The sequence below is a fragment of the Phaenicophaeus curvirostris genome, chromosome 3 (assembly GCF_032191515.1).
Source record: "Phaenicophaeus curvirostris isolate KB17595 chromosome 3, BPBGC_Pcur_1.0, whole genome shotgun sequence".
In the NCBI taxonomy this organism is placed as follows: domain Eukaryota; kingdom Metazoa; phylum Chordata; class Aves; order Cuculiformes; family Cuculidae; genus Phaenicophaeus; species Phaenicophaeus curvirostris.
Genome location: NC_091394.1, coordinates 35,151,466 through 35,178,711, shown reverse-complemented (window position 1 = coordinate 35,178,711; position 27,246 = coordinate 35,151,466). Strand labels below are relative to the sequence as shown.

General features: G+C 40.5%; 1 protein-coding gene across 1 annotated transcript; it reads right to left on the bottom strand.

The window, feature by feature from the left end:
- Window positions 1-26,374, bottom strand: SYCP2L (synaptonemal complex protein 2 like). Its single transcript, XM_069853086.1, is given in 32 exon segments — window positions 1-94; window positions 1,294-1,357; window positions 1,810-1,868; window positions 1,960-2,059; window positions 3,478-3,572; window positions 4,834-4,958; window positions 5,632-5,763; window positions 7,479-7,539; window positions 7,701-7,792; window positions 8,202-8,295; window positions 9,170-9,219; window positions 10,292-10,445; window positions 10,998-11,045; window positions 11,680-11,751; window positions 12,873-12,921; window positions 14,435-14,523; window positions 15,394-15,439; window positions 16,046-16,091; window positions 16,252-16,321; window positions 16,750-16,862; window positions 19,161-19,221; window positions 20,060-20,208; window positions 20,635-20,695; window positions 20,789-20,881; window positions 21,565-21,610; window positions 21,976-22,031; window positions 22,482-22,624; window positions 23,354-23,388; window positions 23,490-23,578; window positions 23,707-23,792; window positions 24,801-24,825; window positions 26,339-26,374. Coding segments are annotated over 32 exon segments (2,499 nt in total). The 3' UTR covers window positions 1-34.
- Window positions 26,375-27,246: the final 872 nt, after the last annotated feature.

Here is a 27,246-nt window from a genome sequence, read left to right as displayed (position 1 = left end):
AAATGTTATGAGCTTTACTGAATTCACAGGTTTGCTAGTCAGAAGGAACATTGACCACGTCATTTTCTGCTGCTTTCTTCATCGGGAGTTCATACTGCAGAGAAGAAAAAAGATGATAATAAAAATAATTTCAGAAGTTTATACAAACATTCATTGCTTAAGGAACAAAACTCTAGAGATCCTAGTGGCACATTCAGATTCAGCTTTAAATTCTCAATCACCCACCCTGGAACAAGGAGCTGCAGGATAAGTAGCTCCCATATGATACGACTGCTCCTTCCTCAACTCAGGCCATCTTTAAAGGAGTCCATCAGGAGCACCTCTGGTAAAAGAAACAACTGAGCATTCATAATGGAAAATTTTCTCTATAGAAAGGCTCAGTATTCCAGCTTTCAGAGCTGAAAGAAACAGGACCCTGGTTTTTAAGCACCTTTTCCAAAAATCCCAGGCCCAGTTTACTGTAGTAACCACAGTCATGGTTGTTCCTTCAACACAGGTAGCTTTCTTTAGCCCCGTGCAGTGCAAACACATGGAAGCGCACCTAGAGTAGTCCATCAGTCTTATTGCAGGAATGCTAAGCCACAAAACTCCTCAGGCCTGCTTTTAAAAAGCATAACAGCAACAGCAGCAAAAATATACAGATCTCACGGAGTAGACAAGATGGAAACTAAGCAGTGTATCAAAGTTAGAGTATTCAGCTTAATCTACAAATTAAAACAAGTGCATAAGCTAGTGATTAGGCTCTGAAGAGTTTAGGAATTTAAGCAGATTCCTGGGATACAAGGTAAATGAATAAACCTGTTTTTCTGAAATCAAATTTGGGGGCATTAAGGCTAGATGTTGCCAGATACAAAATGCAGATGAAAGAAAGCATGCAACATGATGTTAGGTTGCAAAGCTCCTCACCACAGGATATCAAGGATGCACAACTCCAAGGGCAAGTAGGACAAAGTGACAGAAGAGAACTCATTAAGGATTACTAACTACAACAGAAACCAGACTCTGGATGAAGGAATCCCTGAGATATGAACCCAGGAGAAACATCACTACCTGATCGTCTTTGACCTTACCTTCTCTCTTAGGCAAGTGCCCATAGCAGGGCAAACATCACTTCCTCAATGCTTTCCATGCATCAGGACCAGGGGTCTCACAAACAAGAAGCCCCACAGATCAGCTAACCAAAGGTTTCCCATCCCATGACTTAAGTTTCATTTTCTCATTTTCAACAGTTATCAGTCAGGCTGCAGCTCAGAGTCCACCACGTGGACAGAGCTGCTCACTTACTACACGTACCGTTGTATTCTGGAAAGTATCTGCAACACTTGCTGTTTCACCCAGGGCTGAGTCAGAATTAATTCTGGAAGAAAAGTGAGCTTGGCTAGTTTGCCTACAAAGCATTAGCGCGTACTGATGAAAGTTGAACTGATATATTTACCAATAAAAATGAACATGAGCATTATCCCTTTCACAGATTTTTGCCCAGCATTTGCACCAACAGCATCTTTTATATAGGAAATGATTGCCTCCTTCCACCTCCTCTGCCCCTTACAGATATGACCAAAGAGTACACCTTGTTCCAGATTCTGGTACAGGTGTCACACAGCTTCCCATGCAGAGTCCCTCATTGCACCTTAGTCCCAATTCAAAACCCTTACGAGGTAGTGAAAGCTCCATCAATGGACACCAAGTAGAGATGCCATACTGGCATTAGAACGCTTCCCAATACACCATCTAGAATGCCATCATCCTAACTCGTGTCCTCTGATCATTAGAAATCGTGAGCATGCAGGACGGGTGGTGGAGACGTACCTTTGCTTTTGCTGGTTGCAGAAAGAATTCAGTTTGAGCAACTGCACGTTCCAGAAGTCCTAAAAAGAGCCCCAAAGAAATTATTTGAATTATTCCCATTATTTGGGTAGGGGTAGCTCCATGGGGTGGCACACGAAAAGTCATACAAACCACTGCATCTTTTTCCATGTTTGTCAGCATTTGGGTTTCCTTCTCAAGACTGGCAAGCTCTTCAACAACAATCTTGTGGAAGGCCTCCAGCTTATTCAGCCTAGTGGTGGAAAACAAACGAGTTAGGCACTTCAAGGTGCAGTAGCAGAAAGATGACAACCCCTTGAGCACCAAACCTGCCTTTAGGCAGAAGCAAACATCCTTGCTGAAATACATGAGGCAGTTTTGTTCTCAGGTTCCTCACAGAGCACATGAATAGCTGTACCAGGTCACACTGAAGATGACTTTAGCTACATAGCCGTCTAAAATGGCAGCCAGTAACTGAGGCCCAGGGCTGAAGGTGCAACGTGGTTCCCAGTGCAATACTTGCTCTGCATAGTCTCCCAGCCTCCAGGAATTTCAGCAGAGATTTCCCAAGCTGAAGAGAGCATTTTGGCACAAAACCTTTGATGGGTTTTCCTATCATGGGTTTGATACACATGTACAGTGTTACCACATGATGCCAGTGATTTCTAAACCTTAACTAGCGACACATTCGATTGTGTTTGCCACCTTTCCCTTGGAAGTGGGATACCAAGTCTTCATCTGATGGTGACTTTAGAAACTACCCTTCTGGGGTAGGACAGATTTGGCACAGCTCTGTTCCTGCTATCCTGTAGCTCTGGTTGGCTCCAGATTGCTTAGTCAATAACATCAAAGCACGGTAGCAGTTCATCAGCATCAAGTATTTTCCACCCCAAAATCATTCCTTGATTTTGTTTTTTGGAACACAAACTTCCCCATTAACTTTAACAACAAGCAAATTCTGCTCATAGATATCCTTTTGATACCAGGGATTTTGTACTTTAAAGATTATTTAATAGTACACATAATCTAAATCTTGCAAACCAAATGTACAGTATATACAGAGGCCTGATAGGCAATCATATTGGTGGCTGTGCTTGTGATTTGCATGCAACAAATACATAAATATTACAAATATAAACGTGAAAACCTGTAAAGCAAAAGGACCTTCTTAATGTCCCGTATTGTGAGTCCCAGCAGAGTCCACTGACACTAGCTGACACTTAGTTCATGCACATGGAAACAATATACAGAAATGAGTCTATAATATGCCCCTCAATTTTCTTCTCCTCCATTTCATTAATTAAATTGGACTCCGGCTTCTTTCTTAAAAAAAAGTAAAACCAGAACCTACTAAGTTTAACAAGGATTTTTAAACACTGATGACAAGCAGAAGATGGTCTAAGGACTGCATCATCAGCTACTCCTAACTCAAGCTTGTTTTGCTTTAGTTAATCCATCTTCTCTCCTCTTAAAAGAGAAGCAGGATAAGTCACAGAAGCTACACTTACAAAACTCTGCTACAGAAAAGCAAGACTCAAAAGCTGTTTTGCCTTACGAACCAGAAGTACAGTGGCTTACTGTCAGGTTTGCTTACAAAGAGGCATTGCTTTTCATATCAATCAGAACTTACAAAAAGCTGAAGCTGTTTTCAACCAGCAGCAGACAACTTACCTGCACTCGTGTATCTGGTTCAGCAGGGTAGACACATTCTTCTCGGAAGTCCTCAGAGCATTCTCTGCACTGGTCTCCATCCTTTGGTACCGGGACTAGCAAGAGGACACACCATTAGGGATGGTCAATGGCCTAAGCCAAAACTCAGAAGTCTAGTTTGCAAAGCCTTTCCCTGGAATGTAAATCCCTCAGTAAGCTGCCCTTCATCTTAGCAGAAATCATCCTAAGTTAAATTTAAACTGAAGTTTGATGACACATAGGCAGGGTACTGCAAAAATGAACTTTTTTCGTTTAGTCTGACTAGTTATGCCAACACACCTGTGTATGACCCATGCAGCTTCAGGTCATGCTATCCAGCCAGCAAAGAAGAGAACCCACAGTCCATCATACTTAACTGCACAAAAATAGGTCTCCGTTAGCATTGTTTTAATGCTGATCTGAAGCAATCTGTGCACATTTTAAATCATAGCTGACTTGTAAGTGCAACCACTTCCAAGCTTGATTCAAGGGCTTAGTGCTGTAAGTTTAGTGTGAACACCTACCATAAGCTTAAAAAAAATAATCACGATTGCACAATACAATGTGCTGATCCAATATGTCTGCTCTGCAGCATCTGCTTTGTTCAAAGCTTTTAAATGCTACAAGACTTTCAGATACTGTCCTCTCATAATAAACTTTATTTAATGCCCACATTACTTTTTGTGGCTAAATCAACAGTAGCACTTGTTTTCTTACACTGCATCTCAAGTACATCTGTACAGTTGAGTGAACCAAGAATACACAGCTTATATACTACAACTTGTGCAACCAGCACTTCCAGATACCGTTAATTTCAGATACCAGCACGTCCTTATGGATCTACACGTATTCTAGTCAATGGGGGAAGCCTGTATTGCTTTGGTTTACCTTATGAAAAAGTTGCAGTCTTACATCACAGTGAAACTGCTCTGTTCTCCAAGATGGAGTTACTGTATTTCAGATGTGCCCATGAGAACAATGACCTACAGCCACTACATTGGAATACATTTCAAAAACCTTTGATGCCTTCCCTCTGAGGAAAGCATTTGAAATGCCTAACCAAATCTGATGTTCCAACATACAAATAAGACAAAAAAAATTTAAAAAAAAGAAAAAATTAAAACTTCCTTTATGCATTTCTGTAATACTTTGCAGAGCATACAGGTTATGCAAAATATTTCTAAGAGCCCCAGGCTAACAGATGCTGCAACCAAAACCCTGCTCTTGCGCACAAAACACAGACAGATATTTGCACCAACTCCCCTGGTGATAGAGGTAATTTCATGCACTATGAGAAAACACCACACACTATGCACATGTTAAGAGACTGCACATTACCCAGAACAATTTCTTTAGTTGACCAATAAAGCTCTCAAATGCAGTAATCACCCCAGATTCAGTGAAGTCTTCACGCAGCATCTTGGAAGAAAACGCATCATCCACACTATCATGCATTTCCTGACCTAAGAGGAAGCGTATGCCCAGTTAGTACCATGCTGGAAAACATAAGCCCTCCTGCTAAAGGAGGGTTAGTTGTTCACGTGAACAACCGTTTGTTGAAGAACTGGAATTTGAGATTTGCTTTTCTATAAGTCACAAGTAGGAAGGAAAATTGCCACAAAATGCATCAAGAAAGACTAATTAAAAAGCAGAATGCAAGAAGAGACATGATACTAAGAAAACAGAGAGCAATATATCTGCAGGTAATGAGGCAAAAGCACAGCACAAAGAAAGAGTTAGGCCAGTGTTTTCCTGTATTATTCTTGACTGCCAAGAAAACCTACCCCTGCTTCTGTTCAGAGTTAGCCATGTTTTGCAGTTACTTTGTCCATTATCTGCATGCTTTTTTCAGTTTCTTTTTTTTTATTGCTCTGGAAAATTACTATTCAGAAAGACTATGAAGTGCGGACATCACTGAATGGCTTCCCAAGTGGATTGTGGATAGAGGACCTGAATTTCCTTACTCACACCTCTACACAGGTGGCAGTGCACCAATACATGCCTTTTGACTTTTGGAAAAGATATCCTCCCTACAGATATCGCTTTTCAAGCTTCTACATGACTGATTTCTACCATCAAAAAAAGAAAAGCTGAAAGCATTTATACATTCCACCTTAACTGCTGACCTGACTTTACCTGTTTGGAGCTCCATTTCCTTCTCTACTGAATCAAGAGGTTTGCTTGGTTTATAGGAAGTGTCAGAGGACAAATTATTTGTTTCCCCACTGGAAAATTTAGGCTTTTTTATGATAGTGCCACTCAATATATCTGGAAGGAGAAGAGAAAATGTTTCAGAACAGATCTGGGTTTTTTTGCATGAGGTACATGGCAGTTCCTACTGCTACTCAAGCGAAAACCACCACTGGAATTACCAATCCTGCAGAAAAGCATGTAATTTTATTTTATGGTCTGGCATAAACTTACAGGACAGTACAATACTTCACAGCAAGTTTCTTCCCTAACAAAAGTGGTCACCTAGATTACCTACTGTCATGTAGATAACCGGAAAACTACTGTATCTTCACCTTAAAGACAACTCAATTTCTTGGCCCACTATGCTAACCAGAGAGAAAACTCTTGTCTGTTTTTTTCCCCTTCTCTTTTCCAGCCCATTCTCGCAATCTGTTTATGCTCATTCGTTCCTGAGTTAATTTGAGCTGTTGCTTTTAAAAAAAATTGCACAAATACATACGAGAGAGAGAAAAAACAATTGTAACATCACTGCCATAACAGCTGCCTTTTCTGCAGCTTCTAGAACCATAGTTCTGCAACTAGAGTTGCCATACAATTACTTTTAATACAGGAAAACCCTCAGGGACACAGTGAGAGAGGCTGCAGCTCATACTTTAAGGAAAACTTGCCAAAAAAATCATCCCTTTGTCTCACTGTTTTCTGAGCTCACCAAGCTGTCTGACCAACCACCTCTCTGAAGCCTTCATAGGGCAGAAAGCAGGAAGGTGGTGGAGCACACTGGATGACAAAAGGGACAGCTGAGCCACAAGGAGCACGCTGAAGTAGATTTAGGGTTCACAGAGCAAGTATTCAAATGAAACAACAGATCATATCTGAATTTTCTGAACATAACCTTAATTTCTGCTTCACATGGTATCAACCCCTCTCCTAGTATAAGGCTGTACAGTAAGCAGTGATAAAAATTACGTCCTGAGCACATATCTTCCCCCAACATTAAGCAGATGTATTGGTGCAGTGAAGGCATATTCTGCAAACGCTAGACAGGTAAGAGACATATTGGAAATGCTAATGTAGCTAGCTCACAAAACAAAAAAAAGAAAAGGCGTGCCCTTATCTGAGACGAAAGCTACAGTGACTCTGTTCATAGTCAACAACAGCTTTAAGACAGTCTCTCTCAGATCTATATCAGCATCAGGAATATTAGGATGAACATAGCCTATTTCTGCTTGACGTTCTTGAAGTTTAGCTGTTTCCAGTCACAAAGGAACCGTGTTGCAGTTTTGAATCAGATTGTGCAAGTTCTGTTTCATTAAAAAATCTCCTTAAGTACCACTTACCTAAAAAAACCCTATAGCAGTAATAGAGATCATCATATACCAAATACTTATAAGGGTTTATGTCTATATTCTTAGGTATAAGAAAACCAACAATTTTCAGAGATGTTTATTTTTTAAAATGAAGTTGCCCTGCACTTTCAAGCCATTAAAAATTCGTCTGAACTACTACTTTCACTTATTTCATATAATAACTCTCTTAACTACACTAGTAGTTTCCCCATAATCAAGAACAGGATTTAAGAGTTAGTGATGAACTCAGGAATGCATATAAAGGCATCCTACTGGAGTCTATCATAATATACAGAACAGAGAAGTGGAAGATCTCATGCAAGAAGTATCCTTCAAATACCAAAAATGTCAGTGCCTACTTGTCTTTGAAAGAAAAATGGCAATTCCATCAACATGCCTTTCTACTTTTTAAACAGCTCTGCCCTATTATTGAGATGAGCAAACCTGCGTCCTTCCGCTTAGAACTTTCTTCTCTTGCCAAGTTGCTAGATACGTCAGGAAGACTCTAAGGGAAGAAAGAAAACACAATAAGAAGGTACTCACCATGCACTACAGGCAAGCTGTCTGGGCTTGTCTAGTTATAGGAAGCAAAGTGACGTGATGCATTGATTTTAGGTAAGTAGCCTGACAGTAAACTAGAAGGAATTCAAGTGCTGCATACTGCACCTGTGTGACCTTCTCCTCATCATTGGAATAGTCCTTGGCAGAGGCATCAAGTGCTAGTGGACCCCATTCAAGCTCCTCTGAGGACATTTCATCTGCATAAGGTATCAGCCAAATGGTATAGGCAAGAGATTGAATCCTGTGTTGACTAGAAATCTCAATTTAATGACATATGTAGAAAAAAAGAAAACACCAACCTCCTCTGTCTCTTCATGCAAAGAAAACGTAACAGTTTACACACAGTTCAGAGACTATATAACTTCTAAGCTGCGAGTGAATTTCATTCCTTCACCTCTGCAGCTAACGTTCTCCCAGCTCAAGAGGGTATCTACAAACAACACTCAGCCTTCATAGCCATTGCAAGAAATACCACAAGGCAGAACACATGAAAAAAGCATGAAAAGGGCAAAAATTAAAAAATATTACACACCACACGCAAAAAGCGCACACACACACACAGAGAACAACTTTTCTAATGTGCAAAGATGATTAAAAAAAAAATACCAGCATGATTCACTGCAGGTAAGTCCTCTGTCTTGGAGCTGGATATACTACTTTTCCTTAGCATCTCTTTTTGAGCTTTTTGCCTTGGTGCTCCCTGTTAATAGAAAGCCACGTCCACATATCTTATTTAAACATTACTACAGAAGTAGGTGGGTGGGTTGGTTTGTTTGGTTTTTTGAGGGGGAAAGAGGTTGTTTCTTTGGTTTGGTTTTTAAACACACGAAGGGCAGAGATACATTTGAAATACACCTAACATACTAGCGGCGCTTTCCAACACTGAAGATCTATGCCCTGAAGTTCAATGTATGCATAAGTTCTCCCTTAGCCATTACAGTTGTATAGTGGATGAGGCCTTTCATAAGCAGAATAAAAGCATTTTAGTCAAGAGCAAAAAGAAAAGCTTTTAATGCAACTACTGGTTGGAGTGAGCATAGGACTTGAAATAAAAGCCCTGAAAATTGCCAGCAAAACACAGAGGAGAACATTAACTTTCCCAAGGCATTGCCTAGCAGGACAGGGCAGAGGACATCATAGGGACACAATCTGGTAGGACCCAACTGAGATTTCTGCAGGTATTTGGGTAGGTACCCTCTAGCTCTTGACACACCCTCTAAAGCTGAATTCATTCCTGTTGGAGTAACACTTGTGTCAGCCAAGTCAGATGTCACACCAAGCATATCAATTCCTGCCCAATTTTCCATTTATCACAGGAAAATATTGCAGTTTTACGACAACTTGTTTAGGGCTCACGTGGTTGTTTCTTTGAAGTTTCATGTGCGTTCCTAAAAGCGCCATGTTTCCCCAGCCTCTAGCAGACCAGCACTGTCTCAGCAACATTTAGTAGGAAGATTTGCCCATCAGAATATTTGATAAGTTAAATAATATGAACTTAGTTAATTCAACTCATTTGTAAACATTTTGCATATGTTTTTACATCTGAGACACCTAAAGGGGACATCCCTCCTTACCTTCTTTTTCTCGTAATCACTGCTGCTACTTGCAGAAGACATGGGAAGCACTGTGGGGAAAAAAGCTTAGCTGGTTACTGACAATGTAACTGCATGCCTTACCCAGTTAAGGCTTGAATCACAGCTAGAAAATCTTGTTTTGAATTTAGATTTTTAAGTGTCTACAAGAGAAAAATTTCACAGCGCTTGTATTAAGCTTCAAATCCCCTTTCTAACAAAGCTGTTAAACAATGCAAATGTATGCAACTCACTGTATCTAGAGCAGCTACCAAAAAAGAGGCAGGCTCAGCAGCTCATCTGATGGTCCCCAAGCCCCTGCTGGGGTACACAGCCTGGCAATGGAGTGAGAACAATTCCCAGGGAGACACAGTATAAAGCATAACTTCTTCCTCAACTTTTTTCTGCTTTTTCATCCCTACAGAAAGTAACAGCTACCCAAGCGAGGCTTATCTTCCATGCGATGGACAGAAATATTCCAACTCTTTCAGTACAAGTTAGTTTGAATTTGGAGGTCCTGGAAGGTGGCACAGGCATGGGGAATGGCCATGGGGAATGTTAGCTGTTTAGGCCTAAGCCATCCAGAGGTTATCAGGTCTCCTTCTGTAAATCAGAGGACATTCGGTCAGTCAGTATATAAACAGAGGATCAGGGTGCCATGGTCTCTAAATTGCAGAGGTTTTCATGGTTTACTCGCCACATGAACTGTATTTCTGGAGAGACAAAGAACAGAATACTGTAGGGAGGAAGTATAGCAGTTCCAGAGAGATCATCATCCTCTTGCATTCAAGAGCACCGACAGAGCCATCAGCTCAGCACCCATGGGCTCTTCAGCTCCTTTACACAGAGGGCTGCACCCACAGAGACATTTTCATGCCCAGTTTCTACCTGGATATTAAAATTCCAGTACTTTAACTGAAGGGAAGGGGATGGGACTCTAGTTCTTCAAGCACAAGAGTGCACAATGCGCCTCCACCACAGGGCACTGCTGGCCTCGAGAGCCTGTTCTTGCCTACTCAGTTCAGGACTCAGCCAAATCCTTCATCTCAAATCATCATGAGCCTTTTCCTTATCTTCAGTATCGTGTGCCACACATAGCAAAGCATCAACAGGGACCAAGCTTACCTTTTAATCTCCTTCTCACTCTCTGTCTTTTTCTGGTATAGTCAAGAGATTTTGGCAGTGACTGTTTCTGAGAGTCAAGGATCCAGCTCTTCTCACTCTGACCAGGGCTTGTTTCATTGTTGCTTTCAGAGAAAAGATGTTTCCTGTAACTGGACTAAAGACACTATTAAGAATAAGTCCGGCTCCATCAGCTCCCTCTGTCCCCACAGAACCTCCCCAGCTGCTTCCCTTTATTTACTACTAGATTATTCTGTTTCTTCCTCCCTGCAGTGCAAGACCTGAGGTATTTTAAGTTGTGAAATCTGCCAAAATAGCAACGGTTAACTATCAAACCAGCAGCATAAACACGCTAAGAGGCGGGTGCTTGCCCTTTGCAAACTCAGGTTTTACAGCATCCTCTGTCCTCATCTCCCCTTCCTTCCTGCATTCAGATTAAATCGCTTTCACAAGGAGGAAAGGCTTGGAATGCCCAAGTTGCAGCCAAGAGCACAGTAAGGAAAAAAAACTGAACACAGACATTCACTCATTGGTCTGGCAGTCCTGGTAAACCCTGCTTTTTGTAACAACAAGAAGGCCATTTCGAGGCTGTCAGGCTCATCATATTGCTCCACCCCAAGCTGGACAAGCCTTAAACTTCAGCCTTTTTAAGGGTGCAACAAATTTGTACAGGTGAATACACAGAACAAACAAAGATGACATGACCTACCAGCCTTCTCTCAAGCTTGTTTGATTCCTCCTTCTTGTTTGATTCCTCCTCCTTGTTTGATTCCTCCTCCTTGTTTTCCGTTCCTTGGTTGCTGCTAAATAACCCATAAATACCTGAATTAGATGAGCAGATGCTGCAACAGCACATCGCAGTAGAGCAGAAGGTGCATAGCCAAATAGCAATGGCAGGGCTTCTTAACAGCAGGAGGACCTAACTATTAATGCACAGTTATTAGCTAAGTTTCTCATCATTGGTTGTTTTCTGAAAGTAGCAAATCAGAGATACCTGAAATTCAGCACCCTTTAAAAGAAAGGTTAGGCTACGTACTGAGAGGTGGCAAGCCCCTGGCAGCTTGCTGTAGCTGGAGAAGGCCAAGGGAAGGTGGAGGCTTTAAGCATTTTCTCAAAATTAAGTCAGTCATTTAGGCATATGATTAGGGAATAAGGATGCTTAAGAGTTAATCTTGTTATTGCCAGAGTGAACATGAGTTATTCTCTCTAGTAACTTAGATTCTCGTGTACTGTTTAAATATTAGCGCCGATAGCTTTCACAGACAGCGTGGCAGCTATGAAAGGAACTACTTTATTAGAAACACCACACCACACAGCCTTTTTGATCCCAAAACAGTTTAACTGAGACAATTCATTCCTCTTTCACACAGTAAAAAGTTCATAAATGGTGCATGTATAATCCTCTACCTCTGATTTTGCGAAGAAACTTTTTGGCCAAGAATCTTTTCTTTGGCTTCAGCAACCTAAAACAGAAGCAGGTATTTGCCTCAAAGTTCAATTACTCAGTAAAATAATCCACAAAATGAAAACATATTTGGATTCAAGAGGGCTAAAGAAGGAACGGATTACAAATCCAGTATGGAAAATCAACCTTTTAATGGAGTGGGATTTGTAATTTGAAATAGCATCATAAATTATAACAGAAAAACATTTATCATTTTAAATGGCGTTGCTTTCTCTTTTCTTTGCTTTATGAATAATGCTGATTTTAAGCAAGAGCGTCATAAGAAACGCGATTTTAAGCACTAACACCACTACCAGTATGCACAGCACCCGTACTGCTTTTCGACAGGGCTGCTAGAATACTGGGCAGGGTACCATGAAGCAGGGGTTTATGCTGACACCCAGTGGCAGTAGCAAGGACTGGACAGTGTCTGGTTATAACAGACATTTGGGGACGTTTGGTTAAGCACCCACCGTCTCTGTATTAACAGGCAGCAGTAACGGTACCTTCACCAGGGAAAAGGCTGAAAGCCAAAGGGTTTCTTATAGAGGTAGCCATCAGGAGCTAATTTTCAGCTTCCTGGGGAAACCCACACTGGTAAAGTTGCAAAGCAGAGTGACTAGTTTTCATTTAAATTCTCTAACAGTCTGCAAAATATAAGTCAAGTTGAATTTCCAACAAAAGTTTTGCAATGACTGGCTTTAACTAGGGATTCTCAATATGCTAAGCATGGCTTGAGATGGATTTCAGCCTCTTCTGGTATAAAGGAGTATAAACAGAAAGCAATTTGCTTTCAATATTTGGCAAAATGCAAACAAAACTTGAACGTCAATCACAAAACTGAAGTTCACACAGCCTCGCTCAAGCAATCGCTCAGATTCCTATGTTTTATCACACAATACCCACCCACAAGATTCAAGAAGTGATGAGCACTCTCCCCACTCAAAAAAAACATTTCCATGTATCGCACAGTACAGAAATACAGGAACCTCAGATTACCAGTTGTCTGCTTTGCTATAACAGTGCATCCATCTTAACTGCGTTCCTGCCGTACGAGATATCCCCTGCTTCAAGTTACTGTTCTTAGCTGCTGAGCTAGGACCTTAGTACATCTCCTAATAGCTTCTGCCATGACTTTACCTTTTCATGACTTGCAGAGTCTGAGTTTTCAAAGTCATAGATTTCCTTCCTACAAGACAACATTTATGTGGCAGTGACATACAATCGCAAAGAATCTCCCTCTAGAACTTCCCTGAGAAAATAGGGCATAAAAAGGGAGGGCAGGGTGGAAATCATGAGCTCTGCTATACAGTAAATATTCAAATATTTTATACGTCTAAAAAAAGCTGTTTTCTCAGCTTCTAAAAAAAACCTGGTTGTTGTCTGTCTTAAAATTAAAAATTTACACTCGGGAGAAAGTGTAAGAGTTAAGAGAAACATTCAGAAGATAAGCACGTTAGTCGGTCCCTTCTCATGTAGTTGATATTTTGTTCCCACATTACCAATAACTGTAGATGGTAGAACAACTATTAATGAAATTATAATTTCAGACATACTTAAGAGAAAACAATCCATTTATATCCCTTTTGAAAATTCTAATCATGTCTCTGTATGCATGTAGGTTTTGTTTTCTTGTCTTTCAACTTTTAAAAATAACCTTTATTTCTTTCTCTAAATCGTAACTACTAAAAAAAAAATCCTACAGTTATTGCTCAACATACAGTACACGCTCCCCTTCTTAATAGGGAAACAGGAAAACAGAAGAACTGAGCTTTTCTCTTTAAAGCTCCCAGAAGGGAAAAAAAACGCTCCTTTTCAGATGAAGCACTAGAGGGAGCAGAACGACAGAACAAAGAACTTTTCTCCCTCTACACTTCTGTTTCACAACCAGTATTTGCGGCATCCAGTCATTTGATCTTAAAAGCCAGAGCCTGTAATAATGATGAAATTCTGCATTAATTTTCCCCAATTTTACCTACAAGCAATCCAAACAAAACAAAAAAAAAATCAATCGTCTAAACATTCTGTGGTTTTTTAAGCTAAGAGGTATTAGACTGAAGCTGAACACCCAAGGAATCCCTGCAACAGCCAGAACCACAGCAGAAATGCTCGCCTAGAGTTAGTTTGCTCCCCTTTCCAGCAGCAGACATTGACTGCACACAACACCTGGCAGAGAGCTCAGGAGAGTGCAGCAAGACAGGCTTCTAGTGCCGCACACTGCCTGTAGTCCTCAAACCCTTGAGTGCTTCTGCCCACAGTGCCACTAGTTTTGAATGCAGGCAGGCTAACACATGAGAGTGAGGGAAGGGAACAAATGGAGAAAGCCTGTCTTGAAACTCTAGGACACAGATTGTCAAAAATCTGGAACAATATCCCAAAAAGCTTCAGTACCTGTGAATGAAGCTACCACTCATAACTCACTAGAGGGACTACAGCTGGCAGAGGAAAAAATGGTAAAGCCAGCATGGCATAGTATCACAGAAGGTAACAGCATTTTTGGAAGACTAGAATTAGCTTCTGAAATCTTTATTGCTTTGAGGACCCACAGGTTATGACTTTGATACTCTCCTGCTGGTTTTGCTCTCTGTTCTGTTCACATAGCCCACCCCAACAGGCACCCCCTGCCTCCACTGGTGCTAGAAATAGTCTAAATTCATCTGGTACCCTAGTCCCTGCACAGGCAAAGGGCTTGTATGTCATACCTGCCTTCAGTCCTCTGCTTGGTCAAACCTGTTTTTCTGTTTCTCTTTCCCCGGGTAGCATCCTTCTGAAAAGAAAATGGTTACAGGATCTGAAACTGTGATATGCAAAGTCATGTTCTTACCCTAGAGCCTGTTTAAAGCAGAAACTAGGAATGCCAGTAAACATCATTCCTCCTATCACAACAATCATCCATCTCCATTCCCTGCTGTTCTTTCCTACCAGAAATTACGGGAGTCCTGGAGCTGAAATTGGGGAGTGAAGGGGGTGAGGATAGAGAAGGTAGTTCAGAAGCTTTGATTTCATTGTGCAGTGGACAAGTATTACGAAACCTTTGAACTGTCAGTTTAAAAATACTTAAAATCTAAACCTAGTACCTAGAAACATAAACCCAAGAACAACTCTAAAACATTATTTCTTATACAAACTAAGTACCCATTCCAAATTAAAGTTATAGCTTTGGAAATCCAATTTCTCTTGTGCAATGCATATGTATTTTTTATGTACCTAGATGCATTAACAGAAGTTTAAGTGCTCAAGTTACCTAAAGGAATGCAACTACAGATGACTCCCAGTTATTGGCTAAGGTATGCAGGTTGCAAGCTCCTACGCCAGGAGTACAGAGACAATCCAGCACTGGAGGGTCAGGTACAAAAATGAATAAACACATCTTTAAGTTTCCAAGACTCGCTTCCCTTCAGAAAGTAAATCTTTGCACTTGCAGACTGCACATGGGTCTTGTGACATGTGAATGTGTTCCACACAGAGCCAAGCTGGTTCCCACATGCTGTGCTCCTGGACACAGGCACAGCACCGCCAAGGGATATGTACACTGAATAAACTCGTTCAAATTACTTGGTTGGACTGCATTAGAATGAGGTTGGCAGTTGTTGCTTCCACAACATAAGAGCATCTCTTCCCTGCCTCATGTCTCCTCACTCAGGCTCCAAGGCAAACATACCTTTGGTGTTGACCCCTTCATAGATTCTTCTTCTAGGGACTTCTCACTGGGGACAAAGGGACACATGAGGGGAATGTAGTGCTGAAAGGCTGTTCATTTAAAGCCCAAAATATCAGTTTGTGAGGTAATAAGAAGTTGCACCTATTAGCATCAAATCAATGGTTTCAAACATGCATAGTAGCTCTACAAAAGTCCAACTCATTAACTATAAGAAACATTGTCCTGAAAAGTACTGAAAAAGGGTATAAGTAACACAAGGTGAACTCAAATTCACATGCGTTTTCACAAAAGTCACAGCCCTCATTACAGACAGCTACATATCTCGTAAGCTCCAGTTACACAGCTGAAATTAAACTCTAATAAAATTGCATGTTCATATTGTTTCAGATTAAATTGATGAGAGAGTAAAGTCAAAGTAGCATTCAAGCCAGTAATCAAACATCCCCATTCTGCAGCTCCAAAGTGCTGTAACTCTGGGCAATCAGCCTTGCTAGCCAGGATGGCAAAAGAGAATGTTTTTTCCATTTAATAATTGATGGAATAAATCTCACTGACAGGCATTAAAACACCACAGAATGGAAAACAAAAAAAAAAGCAAATCCAGGAAAAAAACCCCAAACAAACAATTCAAGGTTTTGTCCGAAATACTTACCTAGGCTTAACTTTTGCCCCAGGAGACGGAGTTGTGGATTTTTTTGCTGAAGGAGGCAAGGAAACTACAGTTTCACCCTCTGGAGCTATTACTAAACACTAGCTGCTTTTTCTGTAAGGCCCACAAAAGCAGGCTCTTCACCATGTCACCTGGGTGACAACTGGGTTGGACTTAGGAAACTGAAGGGAGTCATGCCTGACCTGAGCCTTGGTTAGCATCTTCCACATCAGTCTGCTGACTCATTGTAATCATGGTGACATCAGAGTTAACCACGTCCTGCTCAGAGACATGAAACCATGAACAGAGCATGCATATGACCAATAAAGAAACAGAGTTTAAGTAACAGAATTTCACTGCTAACCTACAGCAAAAGCTGCATGAGAGATTCATCATTAGCCACATAAAAACATTTTAGGTTGCATGTAAGGGGCTACATACTATCAGCTTCTCACTATCTCGTTATAAGTGGGAGTAAAACATCTTCTGCATTTTAAAGCAGTTTTGCCAGAAGTACAGCTCTGGAGGCAAGGGTTCAGACTGACTTCCCACCCATATTAGGTGAAGTCTGAAAACATTGTCTGACCTGGGTACAAACTAGTTTTCTTTGAAAACAGGTTTAACCACACCTATAAAAAAGCAGGCTTGAGGAGGGAGGAAGAGAGGCATAAGGGCTGTTTCACCATACGCCAATCACTTACTGTTACAGTGTCTGTTAACTGCTGGTTCTGCTGAGACGCTAAACTGCCTGATAGAGCTTCCATGTTTTCAGAGTTTGAAGGATCTTTCCTCCTCTGTGGGTCACTGGACTCTGATATCACTGCAGAACAGCAACAGTGAGAGAACGTCATTACAGTCACTGAATACACACTCCTCTCTTTCTGTTCTCACACAGTTGCATAAAAGCATAACAGTACAACTTATTAGGCAGAAACATCTCTAGTTCATGTTTAATTAAAAAAAAAAAAACAAATCACAAATTACCTAGTGCAGATCTGCAATGCTAAATTAACCGCATCTTGAGTCTACCCATTTCTAAGCCCCTCATACTGAATGAAGATGTAGAAGTTTATAAGCTTGACTACCTTGACTCTTAGCTCTGCAAAAGATGGAGTGACCCTCTGTGTCTGGCTTAAGCAACAGACCAGAAAGACCTTCTACCACCTGTTTCCTTGCATTGAATCTCTACAGACCACTGCAAAAGCTGTTTCACTGAAAATAAACTACCTTTTGCCCTTCGCACTCCTAGATTCTCCAAGTAGTAATGCATGCTTTGTACTTCTGTGTATCCTTCACAGTAGACACTACTGAAGGAACTTCTCCTTCACCTGCACCTCCATAATCTGAAGGACTTCAATCCTAGCTCATTTTGGGCTGCAACTAGGAGGAAATGGGAGGCACTACTGCAGAAGTTACTGTCTCAGGTATCCAGAGCTGGAAGTAGCTCTTTGGGATACTTACCTTGAAGGAACTTGAAATGCACAGTAACTAAAAGCAAAGTAGAAATTTGCTTTTAACACATGTACTGAAAGAATGCTATCTAACCTAAAGGCTCTTCAAACTTGTGATTCCTTTTCTGAGATGCTTAGTGTAACACTAGAAAGAGTTGTAAGTGTATTGTCTTAACAGATCTTTCCAGGTCTTTAAGTAAGTTACACCAAGAAATAACCCACACAAAAAAATGATCGCTAAAAAAAAAAATAATAAGTACAGCCAATTTTGCAGCAAGGGCATATCCCAGCCTTCAAAGAGAAAAGACCATATAGAGAAAAAGCTACCTCCTAAATAATTTGATACTGAAGTTGAGCCCAGGAAGCATTACATGTTTACAAACATTTTTCCATCATGCTGGCCTCTTACTTTTCTCAGCAGTTTTTTGTAAAAATCTGGGTCACAGCCTTGGTGGATATTTAGAGAAGAACTTCAGAGCAGTGTAGAGGAAAAGGAGGGGGCAACTTTCTCTACCCCTTGGACAAATGCTGGGCTTGGACTTCCATCTTGGGTTGGGTACCCAAGCATCACACCTGTACTTTAAACTCTGTGTTCCCTCGACATCTATCATACTTGAAACAAAATTAAACTCAGCCCAACGAGCTTAGAAGTAGACATACTGGAGATATTCATTGGCAGTATGGAAATGACACCATTTGATTACAGAAAATTCAATGAGACAAATTCAAAGAAATTCAAAGCATTGACAGTAGGCTGGTAAGGAGATGTAAATAAAGGCTATTCTGGGTCCAGCTAATATCTTTTCCTGCCAGAAGGCACACAGCTACATTTGTATTTAGGGCAAACAAACAGCCCTATGGCAGGAGGTATTCATGGCAATGCCTACAATGTCCCCCCACACGGCAGCATGTCACCTCCTGAAGAGGAGACCTGTGCTGTTGCTTATCTCTCTCTGCATACAGCGACTGTGGGTAAGCATTTCTGCTCCCCTAGCTGAAATTCCATAACAGCCCCCAAAATCTACAGGGCATCATCTGCTCTGTGTGGGGTAACAAGGCCCAAGTACACCTTTTTCTATCATGTAACACTATTGAAAAGAAACAGAAGTCACCTCCCTGCAGGAAGCCTAGGTAGAGGCTGCATCACCACACGTGCATCCACTGTGCATAAGTGCACGTTAAATGCCAAGTTGGAAGCGCTACTCTGTCAGAGGACTTATGCTTCCATAGACACAGAAATGTCACTGCCCCTTCCTGCAGGATGTCTCTCATTGGCACATACATGGCACAGTGAAACCAGGAAGGGGCAAGCAAAGAGCAAGTGGAGAAACACTGCTACACACTTAGCACATCAGAAATCAGCCAACAGCTGAGATGTGCCTTGACAGCTACCTGCCAGTGCATCTATTCAGCACTGTGAGTGGTTCCCCTGCTCGTGCAATCTCGGCAGCACATGGCCATGGTGCCCCATCCTCACTCCCCAGGCTAGGGGGACTCAGCATTTACCATGAATACCAGTTACCAAACTCATGAGATAAGGACAATAGAGGATGGAGGTGCTGCTTTTTTCAAACGTGGTCAACTGCAAGCTGTAGGCTACAACTGAGGATACTAATATTCAAATTGAACAACTTAAATTTCATGAAATAAAATAATTAAAAACCCACCTGCTTCATTCTGCCTTGTTTGCTTCCCAGCATGGACAGACTCCTCTTCTTCCACATTTATCTGTTGATATGAATTAATCATATGCAAAAGTGACATTAAAAAACATAGACTCTTCATCTAGTAAACTCAGGCACTTAATAGCAAAAGTAACTTAATAGCAAAAGTTGTTAATCATCAGCCACAAATCACTGACAACTCATTGGATGCTAGTTGAACCAACCATTCAAAAATCTCTCAGCTCCTGCAAGCATAAGTGGCAGCCACGATACTGTAACTACTTACTGCCACATAAAGTTTTCTGCCCACTCCAATATCTATGGACAAAGCATGAATATAAACAACAAACCATATTAACATTTATGAAAAAGTGCACAAACCCCCATGTTTTTACATTAGCTTATAAAAAATATGGTTTTAAGAGTATTCTCTTTTTAATCTAGAAGTATTATCTACATAGTCAATCTAATATTTGTGATTTGCAGCACCCCCTTCCTCTTCTCCAGGCTCCCAGTTTGCTCATCTGTGCAAAACAACACTTTGAACTAACGTAAGAACATGCTTACATGTCACGTTATGCATTTAAATGTCAGACTATTTCCTACCTCATGAACTCAGGAAAAGTAACATTACACTGAATTGGTTAACAAACACATTTCCATTTCTAAACCATAAATTTGAGTCTCTTGAAATTTCTTTCCTAAAGTCTCTAATCTCTCTTCCAGGAAAAAGCTGAAAACATCTATACAGCAAGTCACAAATCCTCAAAGGGAAGACAAATATGTAATAAACAGACAAAGAACCCCCCAACCACCACTGAATGTTTTTTCCTATTGTATATCAAATAAAATATACCTTAGAAAGGAAAAAAAAAAACCATCCACATACACTAAGAGCTTACCATCATTTTTTCATCTCCCAGGACCTTTTTAAGTATACTTAAAATGTCAAACTCAGCACTGAAAGATATTTTTATTTTTGTTGCTTCTGTTTGGTTAAAAGCAGCTGGAATCTTCATATAAATTTTAACAATATTTTCTCCATCACTCTCTGTATAAAAACAGACAGTTAATTTTGTTTTAGAGCAAGACATTCAGTATGTTACTCCTAAAATACTTAGGTAAGTGTTTGGGGTTTTTCAAGCCAGACTCTCATGTCTTACCCATACATTTCCAATTACACTGTTCAGTCAATTCTTTCTCAATGGATCTAGATGATTATGCTATTCTCTAGCATATCTATGAAACGACCCCCTCAACTTCTTCTTGAGCAGCAAAGGTAGGTTATTGTGTTAGAAGGGCTCAGACAGTCCAATAGAGTTGGTGCAACCAATGAGCACAACGGCGGGGGGATGGGGGGATGGAGGTTGTGGGGGTGGAAGACACAGGAATTCTCGTGATGGTGAGATTCTAGGTTGGTCCCACATCTTGTGGGCCCACAGGCAATAAGAGGATAACACTAGTCAGACAACCTTACCCTTCAGGCTGTAACTGCTGACTGCTTCTTTCGACAACTTCACAGAGTCCCAAAGAGCACCCTTTGAAAACAAAAGTTGCCACATCAGAAGGGCTGAGCGTGTGCCTGCTCTGTTAGACAGCTAAACCCGAGGCTGTCTGGGCTTTGCCGTTACCTCATCACTGTCTACATAGAACGTCACACTCTGGCTGCCGGTGTTGAAGTCAATCCAGAACTCCTCCAGCCTCTCATCCGACGGCTTCCTCACCTATGGAAGCACAATAGCAGCACTACTGTTCACAGAAAGAAAACCCCATAACTACTATCTCATTCTGCGTTTTCTTTATCAAGGCAACGCCGAAAAAAGTTGCCCTACGTAAGGGTGTACACAATATGCCAGTATACTGCTCACGTGTTTGTGGCAGGAAAGTCTGTGAAAGTTTTGTGTTTCTGAGCACTTGAAATGAACAAAAGCAGTGACAACTAACTTCCATTGACTTTTTTTTTTATTTGATACAACTGTCAGGAATTGTGCCACAAACACCTTTACTTGAAGGCCAGTAAAGGAACCTGCCAGATCTATAACTGTGACTGTGACCTCTCCTACCCAGGCATTAGGCTAATCTTGTTTTCTGGCAGTCTGGGAGCAGCTCTGCTGCAGGAATCAGTATTCCTGTCGTCCTGTTTCTTTTTAGAGATCTCTCTTCTGTCATCACCATGAAGGTAAGTGCTGCCTCTATCATTTGGCTGATACAAAAGCAAAGTCAGCAGCAGTAAGCTGAGAGCTAAGCAACAAACAAACAAACTTCCCAACTAGACTAGAAGGTTACACTTTACACTCCAGAAAATTAAGCCCTTCCATGAAAAAAAAAAAAAAAACATATCACAGGAAGAAACATTTTAACAGCAGTAACACTGTAGGGAAGATATCACAGCGTTAAGGACTTTTACCTCATTCATGTCCGCAAAAGCAGATATGCAAGGAAGTGAATAGACTCTGGAAGAAAAGCAGACTTCACATGACATACAGCATCAGAGTCCAACTTAATAAAAGGTCAAATCATTAAGATTAGTTACTAATCTTATTCTTCAAAAAAAAAAAGGAAAAAAAAAGTTAATAAATTCCTAGAAGTAAATTAAGCTTGGAGAAGCTTGCAGAATATTTTACGTGATGCATCGTCTTCATTGATTCTGCTTTCAATAGAACCACCATTAAAATGAGCAAAATCTTTAAGAACTTAATCATTCAGGTGACATAAATAATACTTCTTTTAGTAACATAACCCAAGTCACTTTATAATCCTAGCTTTTCCTCTCTGCAGTACTGAGAGCACCAGTTTAGTCTGTTGGTTCACAGCTTACCTTCTTCCACTATTCCCAAGCCTTTCATTTAGCCGGTTAAGAAATTTTCTGCAGTCCTTCAAGACAAATGACATCTTATTAAAAAACAGGCTACTCTTCCTTTGCAAAGAGTTATTCTATTGGATTGTGTAACCTCTACTCCAGTTACAAGCTTTAAACTAGCCCGTGTGATGTAAAGGCCACTGGGGAAGAAACACTCAAGTTGCTACAAATGGCTTGACACAACTTGTGGCCTACAAGCCTCCAAACATAACACAAACAAGCAGTAACTTATGCTCGAGAAGTAAAACAACGTATTTTAACGATATGCCATTTTATAGTTGCCGGATTTAAAAAAAGCATCATCCACAGCTAGCTGAATAACTTTATGCATTCACAAAATCAGTAGGAACTACTGATTTTTTTTAAGTAGGGACTTCTTACAAGGACATGCTGGCTGAACTCAGTCCAAACTAGCCCCTATACAAAGTTGTCAAGTATGTTGTTTTCAAAACAAAGACCCTTACCGTCTCAAATTCTCTATCCTTGATCTCTTTGAAAGCTTCAGCAAGATAGCTATCTTCAAACCAGTGGTGAACAAGGTCATCCCTCCATTTTTTTGTCATTAACCTACAAAGTGCTTCTGAAAGGGCAACCTGAAGGTCATAATCTACATGGTAAAAGTAAGCACAGGATAAATATCCACCCGCCAGGCATAAAAGAGGGTTATAGCATTGCCATTCTTGAACTAACATACTATACAATTGTACCACTCGGCTAGCTTCAGTTTCACCTAGGAAAACAGCAAAGGACCACAGCTAAATGTTAGCTCCAGACATCCTCAGCTCTTCCTAGCTCAGCAAGATTGAGGTGCAGAGCACTGCTAAGCACAACACATGTGTATCGGTGTTCTAGGGGATCAGGGAGGAAACAAGAGCAAAGCCTCATCACTAACTCACTATGATCAAGTTACATTTCACATACCACAGTAACAGTCTATAAAGCGTTTTTGCTAGGAGAAATGCTTCAGTCAATAGGCTATAAATGTTAAGTAAAGTTTGTCCCCACTGTGGCCAAGTTGTTAAAATTTATTTTTTAAAGACTACAAGCCAGCATTAGCTTGTGAACATGTAAAGGTGATCTAATTACCTTCCCATATACATCAGTTAATCTTTCCTTATTAGTCAATACAAATTACTAACACTAACCAGAAAGAATATAGTTGCATCTAACAATTTTTTATTAATATTTTCTTAAAGTAACATCTGATTTTCCTTTCCAAAAACCAACTCTTGACAAGGAAGTAATTTAAATTATAATTCATCTATAATAAGTAAGCAGATGAAGTAAAGCTGGAGAAACCAAGATTCATAAGAATAACCACTTAAATAATTCTTACCACCAACCACCAGTATAGTTTTTGCAAGGTCTTTCCTGAAAGAACAGAATGCAATGAGTTAAAGTGGAAATAACTTTAACTCTTATCACAGGGAAGAAAGTGTACAGCTACAGGATTTGGAAGGAAAACCACTCACGTGAGCGAGCACATATCTTCAGACAGAGGAAATCTCTTTCTCTCCTCCCGTGGAACACCATCAAGTATAGAGTTGAGAGTTCTCAAAGCCTTTCCCCCCCCATAGAAGAAGGGGCAAGGAAAAAAAAAAAAGAAAATAATTCAGTAACATTTTTCCATTCAACTACACACTTCTGTGTGCACACATCTGCATTTTCTTATCCTAGCAGGAGTCTTACCTCCTGCCGCAGAGCGCAGCAAATATTTGCTTCTGTCACTAGATGCCCTAGTTCAGGTAAAAATGAATTCACAAGCTCTTTCTTCCCTAGAAAAAATGGTTCAAAAACGTTTACAGCTAGAAATGAGCTGGTCTCCATACAAAAGATGGTTGGAACAACTCCACTTTGTGGTATTGAAAGAATAAAAATAATCCAGCTGGGGATTCATTTGAAAACACAGCTTTCTACCATCTAATCCTAGACAGGAAAGGGAGCTGGTAACCTGCCTATAAAAAAAAAAATGCTCCAGTTATTTTAACTGCTATTCTGGGTAACTTTTTAAATAGGTACAGAAAGGAGAAGATACATTCTAACTGCAACAGATAAATCTGCAATATACACCTTTTGACAGGGTCAGCAAAGCAAACCACTAGAATATTAACCAGAACACACTCGTTCTGCTCCTACTAGAATAAGCTGTAAGGACAAACAAGCTCAAGTTACCCAGCACACAAGTGTAGTTCTTTGGGTTTATGACTTGTGAGCCTGAATGTCTGGGCACACAGATTCTTGCTTTTTCTGAAAGCACCTGCTCCCCTGTCCTAACGGACAGCCAGCTGCAGCCACAGACAAATTGTTGCTGCAGAAACGAATGAGACAGACTTCCCTCTGCTTACTTAGGATGGCAGAAAGAGTTACCATCTTACTCTGTGGAGGTGGTTGACTTCAAGAAAGGAATAATGTTTGAAGTCACTAGCAATAGATGTGCACGAGCAGACTGCCTAGTCTCAAGTCCTTTCAGAAGCACCACATGCTCTGACCAACTGGAATATGTAATGCTGACTATTTAAACAAGATACCACAGCTAGATTATTTTTTTCAGCATATTCAAAACAAACAGTAAAAATATCTATGCTCCAATGGAAATGTTAATGGACATTAACTGGAGGGAAGTTATCAGGAGGATTTAAAGAAAACTTTGCAGAAAGTAGATCGAGGAGATAGAGAGGTGAAGGGGAGAGGAGAAAGAGGATAGAGCTTAAGCAAAATTAAGAAGTGTGCTCCTGAGATGGAGATTCAGGATATCAAGGAATGAAAGGGGGAAAAATACTGACCTTCATTAGTACACTGGCAAATCAGCTGATGGAAAAAAAGTAAAGCAAACCTTCATTAAGACACCACAAGCCAAGAACAGCAGAAGTAAAAAAGCCAAGGTGGTTATGCCCCCACTGTAACACTTTTCAGGGGCTAAAATAGCATGAAAAAATGACTGCACCCTTATCGGAAAAGGTAGTGCCATCCGATAAAGCTACATCACATATGGTCACCCCAATCATACAGATTGGCATTATGCAGGAAGAGTAAAGGGAGCGAAGCACCCACTTCCCTTGGGGATTTCTGACACGGTCAATAGCGCAGTGTCCTCAGGTTCCCTGGAAAACCCACATTGTGGCATCACATTGTCACTTTGATTACACATATGGGCCTACGTAAAAACACATTTTATGTTTATACAATACAGTAGTAGATATTGTAACACTCTTTAGATACCATATGTTAAAGCCACTTGAGGAAAATTAAAATAAAATAAAAACTAAACCACAGCACAAAACCACACTTCACCCTCTACAGTCAAAATATATGGAAGAGAATGGCCAGAAAGAAAAGGCAATCAAATTCTGACAAATAAATAATTTACAGAATACTTCATAAAATTTCTGTGTGGTTAGTGTAGAAATAAAAAGATCTGATTTTGGTTGCTCAAATATCTTTTACTGAGTATTCTAAAAATCACGGAACGGTTGAGTTAGAAGGGACCTTAAAGATCACTTAGTTTCAAACTTCCTGCCATGGGCAGGGACACATTGACTGGATCCAGAAGATGTCATAGGTATTGAAATAAATTCCGACGCACGAAGTGAGAGCATGGGGGAAGAAGCTGAAGGCATTCTTCCTACTGAAAGTTCACATATTAGGCCTTCAACACCTTTGAAGTTATGAATATTTAGGACAGAAACCTGAACAAGACATGCAAGCAGCTCAGATGATTCTTTAAAAGTAAATCAGCTGTTTCAAACACAATAAGAACAAGCTGTCCCAACCATTGTGGTAAAAACAAAGCGTAGCTCAATGTTGCCACCAGCTTCTAGGATTTTCTGTTTTGGCTTTTGTTGTTGTTGCTGTTTGGTTGGTTGGGGTTTTTTTGGTTTTTTTTTTTTTTTTTGCATGTGCATGTGTTGATTTGTTGGTTTGTCTGGGGGGCTTGCGGGAGGGTGTTTTTGGGGGCTGGTTAGTTTGGGTTTGGCTTTGTTGTTGGTTTTGGGTGTTCTTTGGTTTTTTTTGGTCACCAAACTGCATCAGAGCTTTCTCTGCAAAAACAAACAGTTGGCCTTGTATAAATGCTGCAACTCTGTGCAGCCCCACAGTAGTTGCTCCCAGGTGCATCAAACCTCAGCCTAATGCCACATCAGAGCAGGCTCCTGGGCACTGCCCATCCCCACCACCTGAGCTTCATCCCAGGCTCAGTCCTAGAGCACAAAGTCTGCTTAAGTAGTACATTTTTAAGAGAAAAATGTTAAATTTTTTTTCTGTGAAAAATGACATTCTTATCTAATAAAGGGAATCATTCTGCCTTCTTGATGCGCATACATACCAATGCAGAGTCAAAGAAGTCTTCAAGAAGCGGCATCAGAAACTTATTCTCATTTGTGTCAATGATGATCGCAAAAGTTCTTGCCCTTTCAAACCAAGATACCAAGTAAAAGTTAAAAGAATTAGTTAAAACCTGGGAAGAAGAGCTAATAACCCTTAAACTAGATATATCTACAGGAAACCTGACAGATGCAAACAGATTTTTTTTTTATCCCTTGAACTTCAGACTTACATGCAGGGCCAAAAGCTAAACATCATTAAGGAGCTCAAATTCTGCTAGGAGGACATGAGAAGTGCAACTCTCACACCCACTTGGTGCTCAGGACCTCCTTGACATAATGCATGGTGCTAGTAGCATCATAATTCTCATAAAGTCTTCTAGAGGATGTTAACTTACAGTGAAGTGATGTTTTAAAAACTCATCAAGCTTTTTCAAAGTCATTATTTTAGTACTTTATGTTATTAAACATACTGCATAGCACCACACACCTATGGCTAACTAGAAATCTATGCTTCACTGGAAGAGAGAACTCAGATTGGTGAAACCTTATTAATAATCTCTCCATACAGGAACTTTGAGCAACTGTATCCCTGCAAAGCACAATTATGAGGACAGATTTAAACATTTTGGACTGAGGAGTCCTCACTTCTATTACTAAAATTGCATTTTGCTGGAGACCTTAAAGCGTATTTAGAATTCTACATCATTTCACAGATGGGATACACCAAAACTCACCCCCTCCTTCCATTTTCAGCTTAAAACCCACAAACCCTTTAAGTCAGGTAATAACTGAAGTTATGATGTTGGCCACTGTACTGACAACAATGCACTGAAAGTAAACCTTTTTCCCACTCAGCTCACGCAACATATTAAAGAAATACTTTGTTTCTATGTGGCTGACTAGCTAT